The following is a 23,868-nucleotide window of genomic DNA, read 5'->3' as shown; positions in this document are numbered from 1 at the left end:
CCTTTATTTCCATCGCCCTCCCATTTAAATGGTTTCCCCATCAATCAATTTTCCGTCTTGAAACTTTTAATGTTTTTAAAACCCTCCCTGGTTCTGCGGTGTGACAGTTGTTGATGGTATGGAATAGACAGCATAGAGCTGTAACAATCTGGGAGAACAATGATGCATTTCCCTTTTTTTCTGAAAAATTGTCTTTATTTTCAAACACTTTGATGTAATACAGCGCTACATGTAGTGCATTAGTCATAAAAATAATAGCACCAAAGCCCCCAAGCTAAATTGGGCCCTATGCAGAAATATATTTGGAGCCCTTCCCCCTTTTTTCTTACTTTTCTATCAATGCAAAACGATTTTTAGACTTTAAAAAAAAGAAAAAAAAAAGAGTAATTTAATTCAATTTGATGCATGTTTTGTACTAAAACGAATTCATGGGAAATAAATTGTTCAATCATTATTTTTTGTGTGTGTTTTTTTTTTTTACATCATTAAAACATACATTGAGAAAATTGCTACTTCAACACCAACTGGGAATTGAACCCATTAGACTTAGACTTAGACTTCCTTTTTATTGTCATTCAAATTTGAACTTTACAGCACAGATAAGAACGAAATTTCGTTACATAAGCTCATGGTAGTGCAGGATAAAAAAAAGCAATACGGTGCATATATAAATAAATAAATATATATATATATATAAATAATATATAAATATATATATAAAATAAATAATTATATATAAATATATATAAATAAATAAATATATTGCTGTACAGATAAATATATTGCACTTTTTCACATGCGTCCACGTTTATGAATGTATGTTATATTGTCTTTATATCCAGCCACTTAATACATTTTTGGGGGGAGTTGAGGGGATAATTTAATTATGATGCGTTCAAGAGTCTTACGGCCTGAGGGAAGAAGCTGTTACAGAACCTGGAGGTTCTGCTTCGGAGGCTACGGAACCTCTTTCTAGATTACCGTCAAGCACTAATGCTATGTGCCACAGGAGGCACAGAATTAACAGGCAAATTTTCCATTCTACTCTCATAAACAGACAAAGCATAAAACTGAGTTTGCGATAAAATTTCATATGAAGTGACCTGTCATGAATTAATTGACATTTTCAATGGGATTCTTCATGCAAAACAGGGTCCTTCTACATTTAGGGCGTCCCTGATAGCACATGCCACACATTATGCGTGCATAACATCTCAACATGGACTTCTTTGATTTTCATGTTTTCTCAGTATCAGTCATCATCCAAATACAAAAACCAAAAGCAGTGAAGTGGTCACATTGTGTAATTCGTAAATAAAAACGGAATACAATGATTTGCAAATCCTTTTCAACTTATATTCAATTGAATAGACTGATGTTTAATGTTCACACTGAGAAACTTTTTTTTTTTTTTTTTTGCAAATAATCATGAACTTAGAATGTATTGGCAGTAACACATTGAAAAAAAGTTGTCAAAGAGGCATTTTACCACTGTGTTACATGGCCTTTCCTTTTAACAACACACAGTAAAGGTTTGGGAACTGAGGAGACACATTTTTGAAGTATAATTATTTCCCGTTCTTGCTTGATGTACAGCTTTAGTTGTTCAACAGTCTCCCTTCTGCTATTTTAGGCTTCATATTTCACCATCCATTTTCAATAAGGGACAGGTCTGGACTACAGGCAGGCCAGTCTAGTACCCGCACTCTTTTACTATGAAGCCACGCTGTTGTAACATGTGGCTTGGCATTGTCTTGCTGAAATAAGCAGGGGCGTCCATGGTAATGTTGCTTGGATGGCAACATATGTTGCTCCAAAAGCTGTATGTACCTTTCAGCATTAATGGTGCCTTCACAGATGTGTAAGTTACCCATGCCTTGGGCACTAATACACCCCCATACCATCACAGATGCTGGCTTTCGAAGTTTGCGCCTATAACAATCCGGATGGTTCTTTTCCTCTTTGTTCTGGAGGACACGACGTCCACAGTTTCCAAAAACAATATGAAATGTGGACTCGTCAGACCACAGAAGACTTTTACACTTTGCATCAATCCATTTTAGATGAGCTCGGGCCCAGTGAAGCCAGCGGCGTTTCTGGGTTTTGTTGATAAATGTCTTTTGCTTTGCATCGTATAGTAATAAAATAACTTGCCCTTACAGATGTAGCGACCAACTGTAGTTACTGACAGCGGTTTTCTGAAGTGTTCCTGAGCCCGTATGGTGATATCCTTTACACATTGATGTCGGTTTTTGATGCAGTACCGCCTGAGGGATCCAAGGTCATGGGCATTCAATGTTACGTGCAGTGATTTCTCCAGATTCTCTGAACATTTTGATGATATTACGGACCTTACATGATTAAATCCCTGAATTCCTTGAAATGTTGTTCTTAAACTGTTGGACAATTTGCTCACGCATTTGTTGACAAAGTGGTGACCCTCGCCCCATCCTTGTTTGTGAATGACTGAGCCTTTCATAGAAGCTGCTTTTATACCCAATCATGGCACCCACCTGTTCCCAGTTAGCCTGTTCACCTTTGATGAGCATTCCTCAACTTTCTCACTCTTCTTTGCCACTTGTGCCAGCTTTTTTGAAACATGTTGCAGGCATCAAATTACAAATGAGCTAATATTTACAAAAATTTCAAAATTTTTCAGTTCGAATGTTAAGTTTCTTGTTTTTGCAGTCTATTCAATTGAATATAAGTTGAAAAGGATTTGCAAATCATTGTATTCTCTTTTTATTTACCATTTACACAAAGTGGCAACTTCACTGCTTTTGGGGTTGGTAGTTTGGGCTAGCCTTGAGGCTTTAACTAAACTAACTACACTACTTTACGACTTTGCTATAGACATTATCGTAAACATTTGCAGGATACCCAGTGGGATGCATTGTGATTGTCTGCGCCCATGCAATACAAGTTACCATTCTATTGTCTTTTGAAAAACACTATTTTGCATAACGACGTATCATTTACAGATTTTAGTTAACCAGACTCAGAATGAAAACATCATCTGAGGTGTGCAACTCCCTGGAAAGTATAAATCCTGTTTGAAGGAGTCTCTCAGCTCAAAGTCTCGCCATGTGTGTGACAGGGTGAACACCTTTTGCCCTTTCAGCCCTGGGGCTCCATCTTCTCCAGCGCGACCTTTCTTCCCCTGAAGAATGAAAAAGAATCACAGGTTTAGATTTGACTGATCCCTTCTGTTATTTTTGTCTGCTCATTGTCGTGTATGGAATTCACCCCCCCGATCAAAAAGTTGAATTTTTTTTGTCAGGCGGAGACACTGACAGACGTAGGTGGGCTAAAAGAACAATGTGTGCAAAGCACTTCAGAATGAGGCTGTAAGTCACCTCTGGGTGACGCCTGGATGCTCCAGAAGACATGAGGTGTCTTGCCCGCTGGGTGTCGGGGGGTCATAGCTTTTGAGACGCACCTGGATGCGTGTCAGTTGCTATCTTGCAGACACCGCTGGTTCACAACCATTTAACCAATAAGAGCAATTATGAGAGCCTCCTTGTCTGAGCATAAGAATGTGAAGAATCTCTCAGCAGAGAAAGCACCTGGTTAATAGCCGTGCAGCTGTCTGTCAGCATAGCATGATTATCTGCCAGCTTGCTTGAATGGATGTTTGCATAGGAGTCTGTATGTGGCTGTGCAAGTACAGGGCTGACAAAATGTGGGCCGGTGCACAGGTTAAACCCAAAGTTCCAGGTAGGTTGCACAGCCCCCCAATGACCATGGAAAACAACTATTTTTATTTAAGTATAAATTAAAATGGAAAACTTTACACTCAATGCTTTTCAATGTTACCATTTTCTAATACGTGTCATGATCGGTTTCTAAATGTGCCCTATATGCCTTCCTCATACTTGCCAACCTTGAGACCTCCGATTTCTGGAGATGGGGAGTGGGGGCGTGGTCGGGGGTAAGGCGGGGCGTGGTTGGGGGTGTGGTTAAGAGGGGAGGAGTATATTGACAGCTAGAATTCACCAAGTCAAGTATTTCATACATACCGTATTTTTCGGACTATAAGTCGCAGTTTTTTTCATAGTTTGGCCGGGCTCCAGTGCGACTTATATATGTTTTTTTCCTTCTTTATTATGCATTTTCGGCAGGTGCGACTTATACTCCGGTGCGACTTATACTCCGAAAAATACGGTGTGTATATATATATATATATATATATATATATATATATATATATATATATATATATATATATATACATATACATATACATATAATATATATATATACATATAATATTTATATATACATATATATATATATATATATATATATATATATATATATATATATATATATATATATACATATAATATATATATATATATATCTACATCCTGAAAATATGCAAACAAAACTGTGTTTAGATAATTGATACTTCAAACTTGCATAAATAAATACTACGGAATATAACATAACTTGGCTTCTGAGAGCTTCAAAATGTAATGAATAAAATGCTAAAGTTGTTGATAAACAAGCAATTATTTTAATAATTAAATATGGTCCTTTTAAATGAATTATTATGATCATTTAAAATTAATTATTTCAAATATGTTTATTTTAATGTATAATTCTATGACTGGATGTAATAAGGAGTCAGGAAAAAAAATACAATTATTTTGATGTTTTTAGCAAAATATAGTAAAAATGTATTTATTTATTTATTTTTTTTAATTAATAAATATATTTATTTTTTAGGTAAGATAAACATAATAGTACAATTTATCTCTAGTCTGGATGATTTAGTTCTTGTCACCCTGTTGTCCTCCCGTCGTGAAAAAAGGCTGTCCTCACTCAGGTCCGCATGGAGCTGGAGGGGGCGTGGCCTCCAGCTCCGGCTGAAAATCGGGAGATTTTCGGGAGAATATTTGTCCCAGGAGGTTTTCGGGAGAGGCGCTGAATTTCGGGAGTCTCCCGAAAAATTCGGGAGGGTTGGCAAGTATGGCCTTCCTTTTGTCTCTATCAGTTTGTTAGGTTATATTTGACCTATTTGACATACAGTCCAGGCCAAAAGTTTGGACACACCTTCTCATTCTATGGGTTTTCTTTATTTTCATGACTATTTACATTGTAGATTGTCACATCAAAACTATGTATGGGGAGTTATGTACTTAACAAAAAAAAGATGAAATAACTGAAACCTATTCCAGTTTCTTCAAAATAGCCACCCTTTGCTCTGATTACTGCTTTGCACACTCTTGGCATTCTCTCCATGAGCTTCAAGCACACCTGTGAAGTGGAAACCATTTCAGGTGACTACCTCTTGAAGCTCATGGAGAGAATGCCAAGAGTGTGCAAAGCAGTAATCAGAGCAAAGGGTGGCTATTTTGAAGAAACTAGAATATAAATGATAAATAAATAAATAAATGGGTTGTATTTGTATAGCGCTTTTCTACCTTCAAGTTACTCAAAGCGCTTTGACACTACTTCCACATTTACCCATTCACACACACATTCACACACTGATGGAGGGAGCTGCCATGCAAGGCGCTAACCAGCACCCATCAGGAGCAAGGGTGAAGTGTCTTGCTCAGGACACAACGGACATGACGAGGTTGGTACTAGGTGGGGATTGAACCAGGGACCCTCGGGCCGCGCACGGCCATTATCCCACTGCGCCACGCCATATAAAACATGTTTTCAGTTATTTCACCTTCTTTTGTTAAGTACATAACTCCACATGTGTTCATTCATAGTTTTGGTGTGACAATCTACAATGAAAATAAAGAAAACACATCGAATGAGGAGGTGTGTCCAAACTTTTGGCCTGTACTGTATTTGACTACTACGTTTTTTCTGATTTTAGGGGAAGCTAAGCTTCCCTTGCAGTCTGCAAAAGATAAAATCTTGTCAGATGTCTGCCAATCAATCAGTCAACACTTTAATTAAGAAACAAGTACCGTATTTTTCAGACTATAAGTCGCAGTTTTTTTCATAGTTTGGCCGGGCTCCAGTGCGACTTATATATGTTTTTTTCCTTCTTTATTATGCATTTTCGGCAGGTGCGACTTATACTCCGGTGCGACTTATACTCCGAAAGATACGGTACAAATAATAACATATAATAATGTTATCATATGCTAATAATGATTGGCCTTCATAATGCAGGGTATAAACTACATTGTATACATTACAACATTAATTATTAATGACAGAATTAACACAAATAAATGATAAATGGGTTGTACTTGTATAGCGCTTTTCTACCTTCAAGGTACTCAAAGCGCTTTGACACTACTTCCACATTTACCCATTCACACACACATTCACACACTGATGGAGGGAGCTGCCATGCAAGGCGCTAACCAGCACCCATCAGGAGCAAGGGTGAAGTGTCTTGCTCAGGACACAACGGACATGACGAGGTTGGAACTAGGTGGGGATTGAACCAGGGACCCTCGGGTCACACACGGCCACTCTTCCACTGCGCCACGCCGTCCCGACACAAGGTTATCAACACTTTCTAACAGTCACTCCAAAGTGTGTAAAACTATCTTTGGATAAGGCACACTTTTGAATTTTATTAGCTTGTGCATCTGCGCTCAATAGTGTATTTTTCTTGTGTGTAAAATGCCCGCTAGCTACAGAAAAGGCAGCAAAACAAGCATTTTACCCGATTGTTCAAGCCAGTGCATTTCAGAAAAATGTATCCTGAGTACATGTCCACATGTGACGCTTCTTCAAAAAAGGTGAACTACCGGTACTCACCGCAGGCCCACTCGGCCCTCTCTCGCCTTTCTCACAAGCACATTTCTGAGTCAGAGGACACTGAAAAGACAGAAAATTTAAGTATAATACGTGTAGGTCACCTGGATATATGAGTAAATGTGAGTGTGCAAGGTTTATAACGGAAGTATTACTTACTCCTTCATCTGCCAGGTCACTCTAGAAATAAAGGAAAATAACATTTCAATTGCATCCATATTATAGTGTACTATTGTATTGTTTATGTGTATTCTAACAATAATCCAGTCATCATCCATCTCAATGTAGGACAGGCAGAGGTGGGTAGTACCACGCTGCATTTACTCCATTAGATTTACTTAAGTACCTCGTAGGATAAATTGTACCGGTACTTGTCAGAGTCTGAGTCGGGTCAGGTCAGGCCTGATGGTCTGTTACGGGTGAGACTGTAACCCAGTACAACCTGCCACATAGACCAGTGGTCAGTGTCTAAACCAGTGGTTCTTAATCTTGTTGGAGGTACCGAACCCCACCAGTTTCATATGCGCATTCACCGAACCCTTCTTTAGTGAAAAATAAAAAATGTTTTTTTTTCCAAATTCAAGACAAAGTTATATGTTTTTGGTAACACTTTAGTATGGGGAACATATTCTAAGTAACAAAGACTTAATTTAGAGTTATTTGGACACCAGAGGAACATATTCCAAGTAACAAAGACTTAATTTAGAGTTATTTGGTGAGGGTTAGGGTCAGGGTTAGAGGGTTAGGCTTATAATAAAGCCATGCCGAATAAGGCATTAATAAGTACTTAATAATGACTAGTTAAGAGCCAATATGTTACTAATTTGCATGTTAATAAGCAACTAATTAATGGTGAATATGTTCCCCATACTGAAGTGTTACAATGTTTTTTTACTGGTGCACAAAATGAACCGTGCATGAACATCACCTTGTTCAAAGAACAAAACCAACACAGTGCATAAACTCACAACAAATTACACACCTGCAAATCAGTGTGACTTCTGCTGTTGCCGTATCCGTAATACGCCAATAGGAAGAAGTTTTTATTTACACGATGAGTGGGGATTGTCTTGACCTCCGCCGAACCCCTGAGCCCGACTCACCGAACCCCTAGGGTTTGGTCGAACCCAGGTTAAGAACCACTGCCCTAAACTGACTCCTCCACCAGCCATATTGCTCATCGGCACTTGGAATGTCTGCACGCTTATGGACAATGGCAAAACAGACGGACCTGAGAGACGGACAGGACTTGTTGCTGAAGAACTCTGGAGGTATTACAATTAGATCACAGTATTGGTCGAGACAAGACTCAATGAAGTCCAACTAATGGAAGTCAAAGCTTGGTATACTTTCTTGGAGGGTCTGGAAGGCCGTCAGGTGTTCGGGAAATTTAGGTCAGGCAGCTCTCAAAATGCAGAGTAAGGAACAATTATAGGCTGTTGTGAAAAAATGTTGCAAGCTATACAACTTCTTTAGGGAGGTTCATTTCGTAGTTTAAATCAGTGGTTCTTAACCTTGTTGGAGGTACCAAACCCCACCAGTTTCATATGCGCAATATATATATATTTTTTCAAATTCAAGACAAAGTTATATGTTTTTTTACCGGTGCACAAAATGAACCATGCATGAACATCACCTTGTTCAAAGAACAAAACCAACACAGTGCAGGAACTCACAACAAATAACACACTTGCAAATCAGTGTGACTTCTGTTATTGCCGTATCCATAATACGCCGAAAGGAAGAAGTTTTTATTTACACGATGAGTCGGGTGTGTCTCGACCTCCGCGGCGGAGGGTCCGCCGAACCCCTGAGGCCGACTCACCGAACCCCGAGGGTTCGATCGAACCCAGGTTAAGAACCACTGGTTTAAATGGAGTGCTAAATTAGTCCATTGTTTGCCCTCCAAACTCAGCAGTTCTAGACCTGTCAATGTTAATGTGCTGTATTGTCAATGTTTAATTTGATTTGTGGCTGTCAACAAATAAATAAATAAACAAATCCACGCGTGTAACACATGTGGATTTATTTACTTTTTTGTAAACGTTGAACGTTGAAGCGTTGAAGTCGGTAATGTAAACAATAATAGAATGAACATTGCATGGCGTTTTATATATTTGTTTATACACAACTTTACTAAAGTTTACTACAAGTTAGGTCATACACTTTATGATGGTCTATTTCAATTTATCGACATTTGATTATTTGTATATCATATACTTGTGTGTGTATATATATATATATATATATATATATATATATATATATATATATATATATATATATATATATATATATATATATATATATATAAAATATATATATATATATATATATATATATATATATATATATATATATATATAGTTATCATTACGTATATGTATTGTTGCATTTGAACGACTGTATTGTTGATAGTAGAGATAAATTATGGGTATTGTTCATTATCAATAGCGCTATTTCGATTGGTATTTGTATTGATCCATTTGTAGTGTAATAATGCTCATTGTCATTTCTGTATTATTTTTTATTTTGGCTACTGCGTATTTGCTATCACTTTTACCATCATATTTTTACATGTCGTATTTGCTGATGTTGCTCTATTGTTGTTGTTGTTGTTGTTGTTGTTGTTATTGTTGTGTTTGCTGTTGTTGTTTTTGTCTCTCTGTCTAATCCCCCTCTTGTCCCCACAATTTCCCCCTCTGTCTTCCTTTTTTTTCTCTTTCTATCCCCTCCTGCTGCGGCCCGGCTGTACCAAATGATAATATAAATACAATTAATCAAGTCAACTACAAATAAGGCGACAAGAGAAGTATCCTACACTTCTCTTTTGTAAAGTAAATCTGAATAGCTGATATGGGCATCTACATCAACTATATGATTTGTCTGAGAAGCTGGACAGGACAAAAAATAAATAAAATAAAATAAAATTAACAATAATAATAATAATTAAGAAAAAAAATAAAAATAAAATAAAAGATATATATATATATATATATATATATATATATATATATATATATATATATATATATATATATATATATATATATATATATATGTATGCATACTTTGGAGGCCCTGCCTCGAAAGAAAATAATGTTTGCATTGGTGGCCTTCCAACTTGCCTTGGTGCCCTAAAATATGAGTCCTCCTTTAAGGCAACACTTGCCTTGACCTTGTACTCAGGCAGCCATGTGATGTACTTTGGTCTTTGTTTTCCACAATGGACAATTTGTCGGAGTAGTTTCAACGCAACTTTTTACTTTTGAGTTTTTTGTGAACAAGAAACACTGCTCTTAAGTTTCATTTTGAAAGCTATGTTTATTTTATTTTATTGATTACGGCTCGCAGATATGTATTGTTTGTGTTAGGAAAACAACAGCCACTCGCAATCAGAAAAGGCAGCACACTTTTTCAATCAATGTTTACCTTAGAAACTGTGGGGGAAAAGAACATTTGTATCTTGCGTGTCAGTAAAAAAGTTCACGTTTCAGCCTACAAGAATTCCACTTCAAACTACAGAAAACACCTTGCAGTAAGTTTGGGATGTTTTTGATGTTTAAGCTGCGCAAATGTTAACATTATCCCTGTTATGAAGTTATAAGTGACTTTAAAATGTGCATCTTTTGTGGTACAGGCTGTTCAATCAATCAATCAATCAATGTTTATTTATATAGCCCTAAATCACAAGTGTCTCAAAGAGCTGCACAAGCCACAACGACATCCTCGGTACAAAGCCCACATAAGGGCAAGGAAAAACTCACCCCAGTGGGACGTCGATGTGAATGACTATGAGAAACCTTGGAGAGGACCGCATATGTGGGTAGAGCGTATATAAACGTATATTCTATTGTAACAACAAAAGGACTGCAAATTATTAGTTGCTTATCTGGGACTGCTTTTGTGTATGTACAAGTGCTCCAGGCGTCTACGTGTGTATTAGACAGCAGTGAGTGACAGTCTGACAACCATGAACGCTAGACTAATTCTTTGGGGCATTGAGCAATTTTTTTTGCATATAATTATCAATTGGGAAAAAATATATACAGTACAGGCCAAAAGTTAGTTCTCATTCAATGCAATGTTTTCTTTATTTTCATGACTATTTACATTGTAGGTTGTCACATCAAAACTATGAATGAACACATGTGGAGTTATGTACTTAACAAAAAACCTGTTTTATATTCTAGTTTCTTCAAAATAGCCACCCTTTGCTCTGATTACTCTTTCGCACACTCTTAGCATTCTCTCCATGAGCTTTAAGAGGTAGTCACCTGAAATGGTTTTCACTTCACAGGTGTGCTCGAAGCTCATGGAGAGAATGCCAAGAGTGTGCAAAGCAGTAATCAGAGCAAATGATAAATGATAAATGGGTTGTACTTGTATAGCGCTTTTCTACCTTCAAGGTACTCAAAGCACTTTGACACTACTTCCACATTTACCCATTCACACACACATTCACACACACTGATGGAGGGAGCTGCCATGCAAGGCGCTAACCAGCACCCATCAGGAGCAAGGGTGAAGTGTCTTGCTCAGGACACAACGGACATGACGAGGTTGGTACTAGGTGGGGATTGAACCAGGGACCCTCGGGTCGCGCACGGCCACTCTTCCACTGCGCCACGCCGTCCCTAAGCAAAGGGTGGCTATTTTGAAGAAACTAGATTATAAAACATGTTTTCAGTTATTTCACCTTTTTTTGTTAAGTACATAACTCCACTTGTGTTCATTCATAGTTTTGATGTGACAATCTACAATGTAAATAGTCATGAAAATAAAGAAAACCTTGCATTTAATGAGTAGAAGATGTGTCCAAACTGTTGGCCTGTACTGCAGTGTTTTTCAACCTTTTTTGAGCCAAGGCACATTTTTTACGTTGAAAAAATGCGGAGGCACACCACCAGCAGAAATCATGAAAAAACGAAACTCTGTTGACAGTAAAAAGTCGTTGTCGCAATTGTTGGATATGACTTTAAAGAATAACCAAGCATGCATCAGTATAGCTCTTGTCTCAAAGTAGGTGTATTGTCATGACCTGTCACATCTGACTAATTTTAAGTTTTTTGCTGTTTTCCTGTGTGCAGTGTTTTAGCTCCTGTCTTGCGCTTCTATTTTGGTGGCTTTTTCCCTTTTTTGGGTATTTTCCTGTATTAGTTTCATGTCTTCCTTTGAGCGATATTTCCCGCATCTCCTTTGTTTTAGCAATCAAGAATATATCTGTTGTTTTTTTATACTTATTTGTGGGGACATTGTTGATTGTCATGTCATGTTCGGATGTACATTGTGGACGCCGTCTTTGCTCCACAGTAAGTCTTTGCTGTCGTCCAGCATTCTGTTTTTGTTTACTTTGAAGCCAGTGCAGTTTTAGTTCCGTTCTGCATAGCCTTCCCTAAGCTTCAATGCCTTTTCTTAGGTGCACTCACCTTTTGTTTATTTTTGGTTTAAGCATGAGACACCTTTTTTGGTTTAAGCATGAGACTCCCGCTGTTTCCGACATCTACAAAGCAATTAGCTCTCGGCTGCCACCTACTGATATGGAAGAGTATTACACGATTACTCTGCCGAGCTCTAGACAGCACCGACACTCAACAACAACACATCATTTGCAGACTATAATTACTGGTTTGTAAAAAATATTTTTAACCCAAATAGGTGAAATTAGATAATCTCTCACGGCACACCAGACTGTATCTCACGGCACACTAGTGTGCCGCGGCACAGTGGTTGAAAAACACTGCTGTACTGTATGCTCTTTTAAATCATTAACGTGTCGTAAGATAGTCGGTGGTGTTCTATTTAATTCATTTTGTTTTGAAAAATGTTACTTAGAGCAAGTTGCAAACAGCCTCTATAACTTCTAATCAGTATGTGTCTCCTCTGAATGCAATGCACAGTGAATTGCTACGTGATTCAAAGGTATACTCACAATCTTAGAAGCTATTTTCTCAACTATATCCTTGTCCTGCAAATTGTGGAGAAATTCGGATGCAGGAGAGCTGGCGATCATTCGAAGTTGGGCTACATTGGTGGGCTCGTTGGCGGTCCGGGTGATGCCAAGAGTGAAGAATTTGATGCCCTGGTTCTTGGCGTCAGCAACAGCAGAGAAAATATCCGGGTTCCTCGGGTGCGAGGAGCCATCTGTGAGGAGAACGGCTACTTTGATGCTCCCCTGGCTGGACTCCTCCATGTAGATCTTGGTCATGTTGGTGATGGCGTAGGTGGTGTAGGTGCCATGGCCGATGTAGATGATGGGAGTCACACGGTTCCTAAAATTCTCCAGTCCCCTCCAGTCGCTGAACCTTTGCTCCGTGATGACATGGCTGCTGTATTGGAGCAGCGCCACCCTCAGGCTCATGCTGCGGCCCGAATTCAGCTTAAAGCCTTGGAGTTTATTCACCAAGTTCATAGCAAACTGCTTCTCCTGCTCGTGGTTATCCTTGGCACTCTCGGAGCTGTCCATCAGAAAGGAAAGCTCCAGACTGCAGTCTTCATCTAGGATGGCTATGCAGAGAAGACAAAGTTCAGGTTCCCATACATACTTCCTTTAAAAGGGAAATGCACTATTGGGGTGAATTTTGCCTATTGTTCATAATTAGTGTGAAAGACATGACGACGGATAGATCACAAAAAAAAAGCATTCTAACTCGTACATAAACATAAAAAAAGTCAGCATAGTCAATGGGACGTCCTCTATTCCGCCCTTAATACCCAATAAATAACCATCCAAAAACTGCCAACAATAATCCATTTAGATTTTGTGACTTGAATAGTAACCAAGTATTAGTGATATTGTTATTACAAACCCCGTTTCCATATGAGTTGGGAAATTGTGTTAGATGTAAATATAAACAGAATACAATTATTTGCAAATCCTTTTCAACCCATATTCAGTTGAATATGCTACAAAGACAACATATTTGATGTTCAAACTGATAAACTTTTTTTTTTTTGCAAAGAATCATTAACTTTAGTATTTGATGCCAGCAACACGTGACAAAGAAGTTGGGAAAGGTGGCAATAAACACTGATAAAGTTAAGGAATGCCCATCAAACACTTATTTGGAACATCCCACAGGTAAACAGGCAAATTGGGAACAGGTGGGTGCCATGATTGGGTATAAAAGTAGATTCCATGAAATGCTCAGTCATTCACAAACAAGGATGGGGCGAGGGTCACCAGTTTGTCAACAAATGCGTGAGAAAATTGTTGAACAGTTTAAGAAAAACCTTTCTCAACCAGCTATTGCAAGGAATTTAGGGATTTCACCATCTAAGGTCCGTAATATCATCAAAGGGTTCAGAGAATCTGGAGAAATCACTGCACGTAAGCAGCTAAGCCCGTGACCTTCGATCCCTCAGGCTGTACTGCATCAACAAGCGACATCAGTGTGTAAAGGATATCACCACATGGGCTCAGGAACACTTCAGAAACCTACTGTCAGTAACTACAGTTGGTCGCTACATCTGTAAGTGCAAGTTAAAAGTCTCCTATGCAAGGCGAAAACCGTTTATCAACAACACCCAGAAACGCCGTCGGCTTCGCTGGGCCTGAGCTCATCTAAGATGGACTGATACAAAGTGGAAAAGTGTTCTGTGGTCTGACGAGTCCACATTTCAAATTGTTTTTGGAAACTGTGGACGTCGTGTCCTTCGGACCAATTAGGAAATTAACCATCCGGATTGTTATAAGCGTAAAGTATAAAAGCCAGCATCTGTGATGGTATGGGGGTGTATTAGTGCCCAAGACATGGGTAACTTACACATCTGTGAAGGCGCCATTAATGCTGAAAAGTACATACAGGTTTTGGAGCAACATATGTTGCCATCCAAGCAACTTTACCATGGACGCCCCTGCTTATTTCAGCAAGACAATGCCAAGCCACGTGTTACATCAACGTGGCTTCATAGTAAAAGAGTGCGTGTACTAGACTGGCCTGCCTGTAGTTCAGACCTGTCTCCCATTGAAAATGTGTGGCACATTATGAAGCCTAAAATACCACAACGGAGACCCCCGGACTGTTGAACAACTTAAGCTGTACATCAAGCAAGAATGGGAAAGAATTCCACCTGAGAAGCTTAAAAAATGTGTCTCATCAGTTCCCAAACGTTTACGGAGTGTTGTTAAAAGGAAAGGCCATGTAACACAGTGGTGAACATGCCCTTTCCCAACTACTTTGGCATGTGTTGCAGCCATGAAATTCTAAGTTAATTATTATTAGCAAAAAAAAAATAAAGTTTATGAGTTTGAACATCAAATATCTTGTCTTTGTAGTGCATTCAATTGAATATGGGTTGAAAGGGATTTGCAAATCATTGTATTCTGTTTATATTTACATCTAACACAATTTCCCAACTTATATGGAAACGGGGTTTGCATGTATGAGTAGCGGGCCGTGCGTTTCCCACCTAGGCCTTCAGGGATGTCACACTTCAATGATTACCTCGCATAATTGTTGTCACCACATGACCATTGCTGGAGAAATACTATACAGAAACACATTTACACACTACTTGTATTGAAACACATCAACAGTGTACAAAAACGGTTATTTTCTGGCGCATTTAAAAATCTATTAAAACACATCAGCAATTAAAACATATCTAATGTGGTGCTGTCAAAATTAAAATTGCAAAAAACAGGTCCCATTGAGACCTGTCTCAATGGGAGACAGGTCTGGACTACAGGCAGGCCAGTCTAGTACCCGCACTCTTTTACTATAAAGCCACGTTGATGTAACATGTGGCTTGGCATTGTCTTGCTGAAATAAGCAGGGGCGTCCATGGTAACGTTGCTTGGATGGCAACATATGTTGCTCCAAAACCTGTATGTATCTTTCAGCATTAAGCCGACGGCGTTTCTGGGTGTTGTTGATAAACGGTTTTTGCCTTGCATAGGAGAGTTTTAACTTGCACTTACAGATGTAGCGACCAACTGTAGTTACTGACAGTGGGTTTCTGAAGTGTTTCTGAGCCCATGTGGTGATATCCTTTACACACTGATGTCGCTTGTTGATGCAGTACAGCCTACGTGCAGTGATTTCTCCAGATTCTCTGAACCCTTTGATGATTTTACGGAGCGTAGATGGTGAAACCCCTAAATTCCTTGCAATAGCTGGTTGAGAAAGGTTTTTCTTAAACTGTTCAACAATTTGCTCACGCATTTGTTGACAAAGTGTTGACCCTCGCCCCATCCTTGTTTGTGAATGACTGAGCATTTCATGGAATCTACTTTTATACCCAATCATGGCACGCACCTGTTCCCAATTTGCCTGTTCACCTGTGGGATGTTCCAAATAAGTGTTTGATGGGCATTCCTTAACTTTATCAGTGTTTATTGCCACCTTTCCCAACTTCTTTGTCACGTGTTGCTGGCATCAAATACTAAAGTTAATGATTATTTGCAAAAAAAAAAAAAATGTTTATTAGTTTGAACATCAAATATGTAGCATATTCAACTGAATATGGGTTGAAAATCATTTGCAAATCATTGTATTTCGTTTATATTTACATCTAACACAATTTCCCAACTCATATGGAAACAGGGTTTGTACCTATATACTTACATCATGTATATACAACCTCAATGGAGGTGTTTGGATGTTTTTTTAAGGGTTTTAAAGGCAGGATAGAGCGGCACCAATAGGCTCCATTGTAAGCAGACTTTTAATCGCATGTATTTAATATTTACAATGCATTAAAACAAAAATACATTCGTTGTCATGTCTTTCATAATGATTGTGAATAGGTAAAATTCCAAAAAAAAGTGCAGTTCCTCTTTAAGGCACGGCCGAATCCAACAATCCCCCCGTTCAGTTCAAAACTGAGACAACATTTTTTGTGGAAAATTCCTAAAAAGACTGTTTTATAGAGAAACTTGGACTTGGACCCCCTGTAAACACATTGGCTGATCCTTGCATTGCATTTGAACAATGCTAGCAAACATGGGGTCCAAACCTATTATTTACACCCCTTGAAGTCTTGTCCTTTTTAGCTGGTAACATTTTTTTTCATCATGTGGTTTACATAACTAAGGAGTCGTTTACTTCAGAGGCAGTCAGTAGTTTTTTTTTTGATTGATTGAAACTTTTATTAGTAGATTGCACAGTATAGTACATATTCCGTACAATTGACCACTAAATGGTAACACCCGAATACGTTTTTCAACTTGTTTAAGTCGGGGTCCAATCATTTGTTCAACTTATTAACCGTATTTTTCGGACGATAAGTCGCAGTTTTTTTCATAGTTTGGCCGGGGTGCGACTTATACTCAGGAGTGACTTATGTGTGAAATGATTAACACATTACCGTAAAATATCAAATAATATTATTTAGCTCATTCACGTAAGAGACTAGACGTATAAGATTTCATGGGATTTAGCGATTAGGAGTGACAGATTGTTTGGTAAACGTATAGCATGTTCTATATGTTATAGTTATTTGAATGACTCTTACCATAATATGTTACGTTAACATACCAGGCACGTTCTCAGTTGGTTATTTATGCGTCATATAACGTACACTTATTCAACCTGTTGTTCACTATTTTTTATATATTTTAAATTGCTTTTCAAATGTCTATTCTTGGTGTTGGGTTTTATCAAATACATTTTCCCAAAAAATGCGACTTATACTCCAGTGCGACTTATATATGTTTTTTTCCTTCTTTATTATGCATTTTCGGCCGGTGCAACTTATACTCCGGTACGACTTATACTCCGAAAAATACGGTAGTTTTACTAAAAGTGTTCCTCAAGGTTTCATTTGAGGTCCCCTATTTTTCATCATTTGTTCTATTCAACTGGTGGCCTGTGAGTTCAGTTCAAAACACCTTTTTGTAGCAGGCTCTTAAAACGCTAAAGGGCTGTCATAGAGATGACCTTTGACCTGCCTTTTTGCAGAAGGCCCCTAAAAACAGCAGAACACTCCTGTGACTCTGACCTAATAGAGCAGAGCTGGGCAAATATTTAGACTCGGGGGCCACGTTGAGAGAAAAAAAGTGTCTGGGGTGCCAATGTGTATAAATGATATATACACATTTAGCTGTAAAAACTTGCTGTACAGTATGTGTGTTTGGCTCCCTTTTCTTCAGGAACACTTATACCAAAAGTCACAATGTCAGATAGTTCTAAAGAAGTTATGAAAGACCACCTCAAAAAAAAACAGAATGGAATTTTACAGTTTTTTACTGGATGGGACACCCAAAATGTACATGAAAATAAAGAAAGTGAGATTTACAATATTAACTGTGAACAATAAAATCAATCAATCAATCAATCAATTCCTTTATTGTCATTGTCATAATAACACTTAAGTCATACATGTCAACGAGATTTTGGGCGCGGAAAATTACAAGGACGATACTCCCAGAGATGAGTGCCATGTACACAACTCGCTGCCTAAAGCGAGTACACAACATCCTGAAGGACAGATACCACCCAGCACATGGCCTCTTCAACCTGCTACCCTCTGGAAGGAGGTATAGATCGATTTGCGCCAGGACCACCAGAATGTCTCACAGTCTGTATCCCCAGGCTGTGAGACTGCTAAATGAACAGCCTGCCCCTTTGCTGCCCCGGACCATCTTATTACCTCACTCTTCACCACCTCAATAATTGTGCTCTGGACATTGCATTGCTGCAACATCAACGCAACACCCATCAGACATCCGACTGTTCCCACCCCCACGTCCCTCTTATCGCGATCTTCCTGACAATTCTAAACTGTAAACTATTGTCAACCTGCACTTCAATGCAGTTTCTATGCCGCTGGACAAAGCTCAAACAAAATATCGTTGACATGTATGACTTAAGTGTTATTATGACAATGACAATAAAGGAATTGATTGATTGATTGATTGATTGAAAACACTGAATATTAACAACATATGAACATCTTTTACTTCTCAGACCAGCTCCTCCATAGTTCTGTATCTTTTACAATCAAGCAAAACACAACAAAAATGTAACAAACAGCAAATTATGAATGCAAAGTGTAATAAACACCTACAATATGATATATTATCACTTTTACGCAGAAATGTGTCTTAAAAATCTGCTTCCGCATCTGTTTCTGACACATACTGGCTGCTCTGTAAACAAACCCCGCCCACTCTGCTTTGTTCTTGGTCTGAGCTGCTGTGACCTAGATTACCCTAATAAACACTCAAAAGTGCAGATTTCAACCATTGAATTACTTTCTGTAGTTCAAGACTTAGTCATTTAAAAACATCACTGCACATCATAATGGCAAATACACTTTTGATGTTAAAGGTCTAAAAAAATGATGTAGAACATGGGTGTCGAACTCTGGCCCGTGGTCCAAATTTGGCCCGCCGTGTAATTTCACTTGGCCCTTGACGCGATATCAAATTAACACTATAGCTGGCCCGCCGATTATATATTGCGGCGGTGCCGCAGTAACACCGCATTCACCGCTAATTGTAATACTTGCCAACCCTCCCGGGAGTCTTCTAAACTTCAGCGCCCCTCCCGAAAATCGTCACGTCTGCTTTTCAGCCAGTCCAACGAGTGCTTGCCCAGTCATATAACATGTGCGGCTTCTGCACGCACACACAATTCAATGCAACACATACTTCATCAACAGCCATACAGGTCACACTGAGTGTAGCCGAATATAAAACTTTAACACTGTTAGAAATATACGGCACACTGTGAATCCACACCAAACAAGAATGACAAACACGTTTCGGGAGAACATCCGCAACGTAACACAACATAAACACAACAGAACAAATACCCAGGACCCTTTGCAGCACTAACTTCTCCGGGACGCTACAAGGTGTGTGTGTGTGTGTGGGAGGGGGGGGTATTTAGTGTATGTAGCGTCCCGGAAGAGTTAGTGCTGCAAAGGATTTGGGTATTTGTTCTGTTGTGTTTATGTTGTGTTACGGTGCGGATGTTCTCCCAAAATGTGTTTGTCATTCTTGTTTGGTGTGGATTCACAGTGTGGCATATATTTCTAACAGTGTTAAAGTTGTTTATACGGCCACCCTCAGTGTAACCTGTATCGCTGTTGATGAAGTATGCGTTGCATTCACTCGTGGGTGCGTACAGAATCCGCACATGTTATGTGACTGGGTCTGAACGATGTTAGAATGGATGAAAAGCGGACGTGACGATAGCTCGTAGACTACGTTAAAGGCAGTGCATTTAAGGCACGCTCCCAAGACTGTGATCCGGGAGCACTACGAGATACAATGACTGATGAACACCTTCGTTCGATAATGAAGGTTGCCTCAGCTCAAAGACTGAGCCCCAACATTAATGAACTAGCATCCAAGTAAAGATGCCAGGTATCTGGCTTGGGCACATCAGATTAGATTAGTGTGTTGCAAACTGAGCAGTTTAAAGTCCTGAATGGTTGGTTTATTCATTGTTATTTTATTTTCAAATTTATTAGCCTGTGGAAAAAGTTAATGTTGATAATTACCTCAGAAGGCTGCAAATAGAAAAGAGGCATTCAATTTTTATTTAAATTGTATTTGATATGCCATTGACATTTTTTAATTATTATTATTATTATTTGAAACTCGTTTTTGCATGTCACTATAAAGTTATATAAGCCTTGCTTGTTCAATATTCAATGCAAAACTTGTTTGGGTCCCTATTACAAGGTTAATTTGTTCAACCTTGGCCCGCGGCTTTGTTCAGTTTTAAATTTTGGCCCACTCTGTATTTGAGTTTGACATCTGATGTAGAACGTCCGGCGGGCCGGATAGGAATACTTAATGGGCCGCATGTGGCCCGCGGGCCCTATTTTGCCCATGTCAGCAATAGACCTGCAGGGCAAAATGTCCTCAAATGTCTACTCTAGAGGACGCTGGTTTTCTGGAATATACAAGATAAGACTGATAGTGAAGGAAGAAGACCTTAGCTTTTTGGAAAAGAAAATTTAACAAAACAATTTAGTCGAACATCACTGCTGTAAGGACTTCGTGTCCACGTTCAATCGCAGAAAACGTAGATTTCAGACACAACCCAAGTGAATACGGTTAATAGAGCAGTCTTATATTTTGCTTACCTTGTCCATCATAAAGATTTGCAGCCAAGGTTTTTGTGCGAGATTTAGCTTTCCTGTTGTTTTGCAGGTCTTGGGTCCAGACACAGGTCAGAGTTGTGGCCAACAGCACTGATGCAAAATAGGGGAGCATCCTTATCTCTACTGAGAAATGAGCAAAAAGCACAAAGAAACAACGTTATTTTCTTCAAACGTGACAAAATAGACCCAAGCAATGTGTACTGTTCACTACCTACTTTTAAGTTATTTGGTATCTTATCTGTAGAAGGACTGTGGTGCACAATGAGCTACGTTTAGCTCATTTAGCGTGCATGAGCAGCGATGTCATTGTCCGTGAGGAGCGAGGAGTGCAAGAACTTGGAGAGCTCCACTCCTCCTTTATAAGGTGCAACTACCCGGGCAGATTGAGTGGATACTTGCCCATACAGACTCCCTCTCCAGCCTCAGGGCTTGTGAAGACTGGAAAATGTTTCCAACCATTGAAAGTTGGAATGTTAGACCCTGCAAATGTTGCATTACATCTTTGTGAGAGCGAACACATTTCTTACATACATCATTGTGGTCACATGTCATGGCAGAAAATGGATTTCTCTTTTTCTAATGAAAAGTTGCAGAAAAAAAGGTTGGTAAAATGTATGTTTTAATGCCTATAAAGGTTGAGTATACTTATTATACAGGTTGAACGACATACTCTAGTACAGACCTGGGCAAATTAAGGTCCGGGGGCCACATGAGGCCAATTAAGCTTTTCAATCTGGCCCGCCGGACATTCCCAAATCATTTTTTTAGATGTTTAAGATGTAAAGTGTAGCTGCCATTATGATGTGCAGTGATGTTTTCTAATGACCGTAAGTCTTCAACTACCGGTATACTAAGTCTTTCAATGCTTGGAATCTGCATCATATACTAGTTACTATGGTCATGTAATTAGTTACTGTGGTCATCTAATTAGTTACTATGGTCATCAAATTAGTTACTATGGTCATCTAATGAGTTACTATGGTCACCTAATGAGTTACTATGGTCATGTAATTAGTTACTATGGTCATCTAATTAGCTACTATGGTCATGTAATGAGTTACTATGGTCACCTAATGAGTTACTATGGTCATCTAATGAGTTACTATGGTCATCTAATGAGTTACTATGGTCATATAATGAGTTACTATGGTCATCTAATAAGTTACTATGGTCATGTAATTAGTTACTATGGTCATCTAATTAGTTACTATGGTCATGTAATTAGTTACTATGGTCATGTAATTAGTTACTTTGGTCATCTAATTAGTTACTAAGGTAATGTAATTAGTTACTATGGTCATCTAATTAGTTATGATGGTCATATAATGAGTTACTATGGTCATCTAATTAGTTACTATGGTCGTATAATGAGTTACTATAGTCATCTAATGAGTTACTATGGTCATGTAATTAGTTACTATGGTCATCTAATGAGTTACTATGGTCATCTAATTAGTTACTAAAGTCATATAATGAGTTACTATGGTCATCTAATTAATTACTATGTCATGTAATTAGTTACTATGGTCATCTAATGAGTTACTATGGTCATCTAATTAGTTACTATGGTCATGTAATTAGTTACTATGGTCATTTAAATTAGTTACTAAGGTAAGTAATTAGTTACTATGGTCATGTAATTAGTTATTATGGTCATCTAATGAGTTACTATGGTCATCTAATTAGTTACTATGGTCATCTAATTAGTTACTAAGGTAAGTAATTAGTTACTATGGTCATCTAATGAGTCATGTAATTAGTTACTATGGTCATCTAATGAGCTACTATGGTCATCTAATTAGTTAGTATGGTCATGTAATTAGTTACTATGGTCATCTAATTAGTTACTAAGGTAATGTAATTAGTTATTATGGTAATGTAATTAGTTACTATGGTAATGTAAGTCACAGCAGCTCAGACGAGGCATCAAGCAGTGTGGGTGGGGAGCGTTTCCACAGAGTGTTTCCAGAGCCTGAAATGTGGGTGTCAGGGACAGATGTGGAAGGAGATTTTTACAACAAAGTCCTAAAGCTTAGTGATATATCACATATATCAGATTGTAGGTGGGTTTTGTTTTTAACCATTCACTGTTTGTTGCATTTGTGTTGCGTTTCGCTTGATTGTAAAATATGTGGATGGAGAGGGGGTGTGACGTTCATATGTTGTCAATATTCAGTGTTTTATCCTTCATAGTTAATATTGTAAATCCCACATTCTTTATTTTCATGTACATTCTGGGTGTCTCATTCAATAACATTTTTTTTAAATTTAATTCTCTTTTTTTAAGGCGGTCTGTCATAACATTTTTAGCTTTCAATCAGACATTATTATGAGGTTTTGTACTAGTGTTCCTAAAAATAGGACCCAAGCACACATACTGTACAGCTGATTTTCACAGCTTACATATACATACATAAACACATAAATATATATAGTCGAGGTTTCTGTGGTTTATCCATTATACAGTGCTCAATACTGGGGTAGAGCGGAATATATGTTAGGTCAGGAAAAAAAAACAAAGGGCTATATCATCCCTACAAGTGTATATATATATATATATATAAATATATATATATATTTTTTTTTTTTTTTTTTTTTTTGAGGGTTTTTTTTCACATTTTTTCCTCTAAATTTGGCTCCCCCGAGTCAAAATAATTGCACAGGCCTGCTTTAGTAAGAAAAACAAAGATATCTGTAAATATGACACTATTCTGTTGTCCTCAACACTGCAGAGAGGTATATATTATTAGTATGTTTATTATAGTGAGAATCAAGCAGTGCTGTAAAATTCACACATTGAAAAACACTCCCTGTGCAAAATGGAGTCAGTGGTCAAATGAGACCTATCATAATAAATGCATGCATACATTCCTCAGCTTGAGGGATTCTACAGCTTAAAGGCCATAATGGCAATCACCTGCAGTGACCTTTGCGCTCAAGCCTAAACTTTGGTATGACCGGAGTTGCCTGGAGAAAGGAGGCTCAAAAGGTCACTTGTTAAATGAATCTAGTCAGTGACGTCATCTTAAACAGTGACGTGTAGTGAGGTTGAAGGCAGGTGAGACA

General features: G+C 38.3%; 1 protein-coding gene across 1 annotated transcript in view; it reads right to left on the bottom strand.

The window, feature by feature from the left end:
- The window catches only part of LOC133613835 (uncharacterized), a 61,881-nt gene extending 40,765 nt beyond the window's left edge, over positions 1–21,116 (bottom strand). The window contains exons 1-6 of the mRNA XM_061971667.1: positions 21,018–21,116; positions 20,785–20,925; positions 12,671–13,245; positions 6,898–6,918; positions 6,742–6,801; positions 3,107–3,160 (exon numbers count right to left, since the gene is read on the bottom strand). Coding sequence (XP_061827651.1) covers positions 3,107–3,160; positions 6,742–6,801; positions 6,898–6,918; positions 12,671–13,245; positions 20,785–20,914 — 840 coding nt within the window. The 5' untranslated portion in view covers positions 20,915–20,925; positions 21,018–21,116. The remainder of the gene's footprint in view (positions 1–3,106; positions 3,161–6,741; positions 6,802–6,897; positions 6,919–12,670; positions 13,246–20,784; positions 20,926–21,017) is intronic.
- Positions 21,117–23,868: the final 2,752 nt, after the last annotated feature.

The sequence above is a fragment of the Nerophis lumbriciformis genome, linkage group LG13, assembly GCF_033978685.3.
Source record: "Nerophis lumbriciformis linkage group LG13, RoL_Nlum_v2.1, whole genome shotgun sequence".
In the NCBI taxonomy this organism is placed as follows: Eukaryota; Metazoa; Chordata; class Actinopteri; order Syngnathiformes; family Syngnathidae; genus Nerophis; species Nerophis lumbriciformis.
The sequence above is the reverse complement of the archived record's forward strand: the minus strand, read 5'-3'. Positions and strand labels throughout refer to the sequence as shown.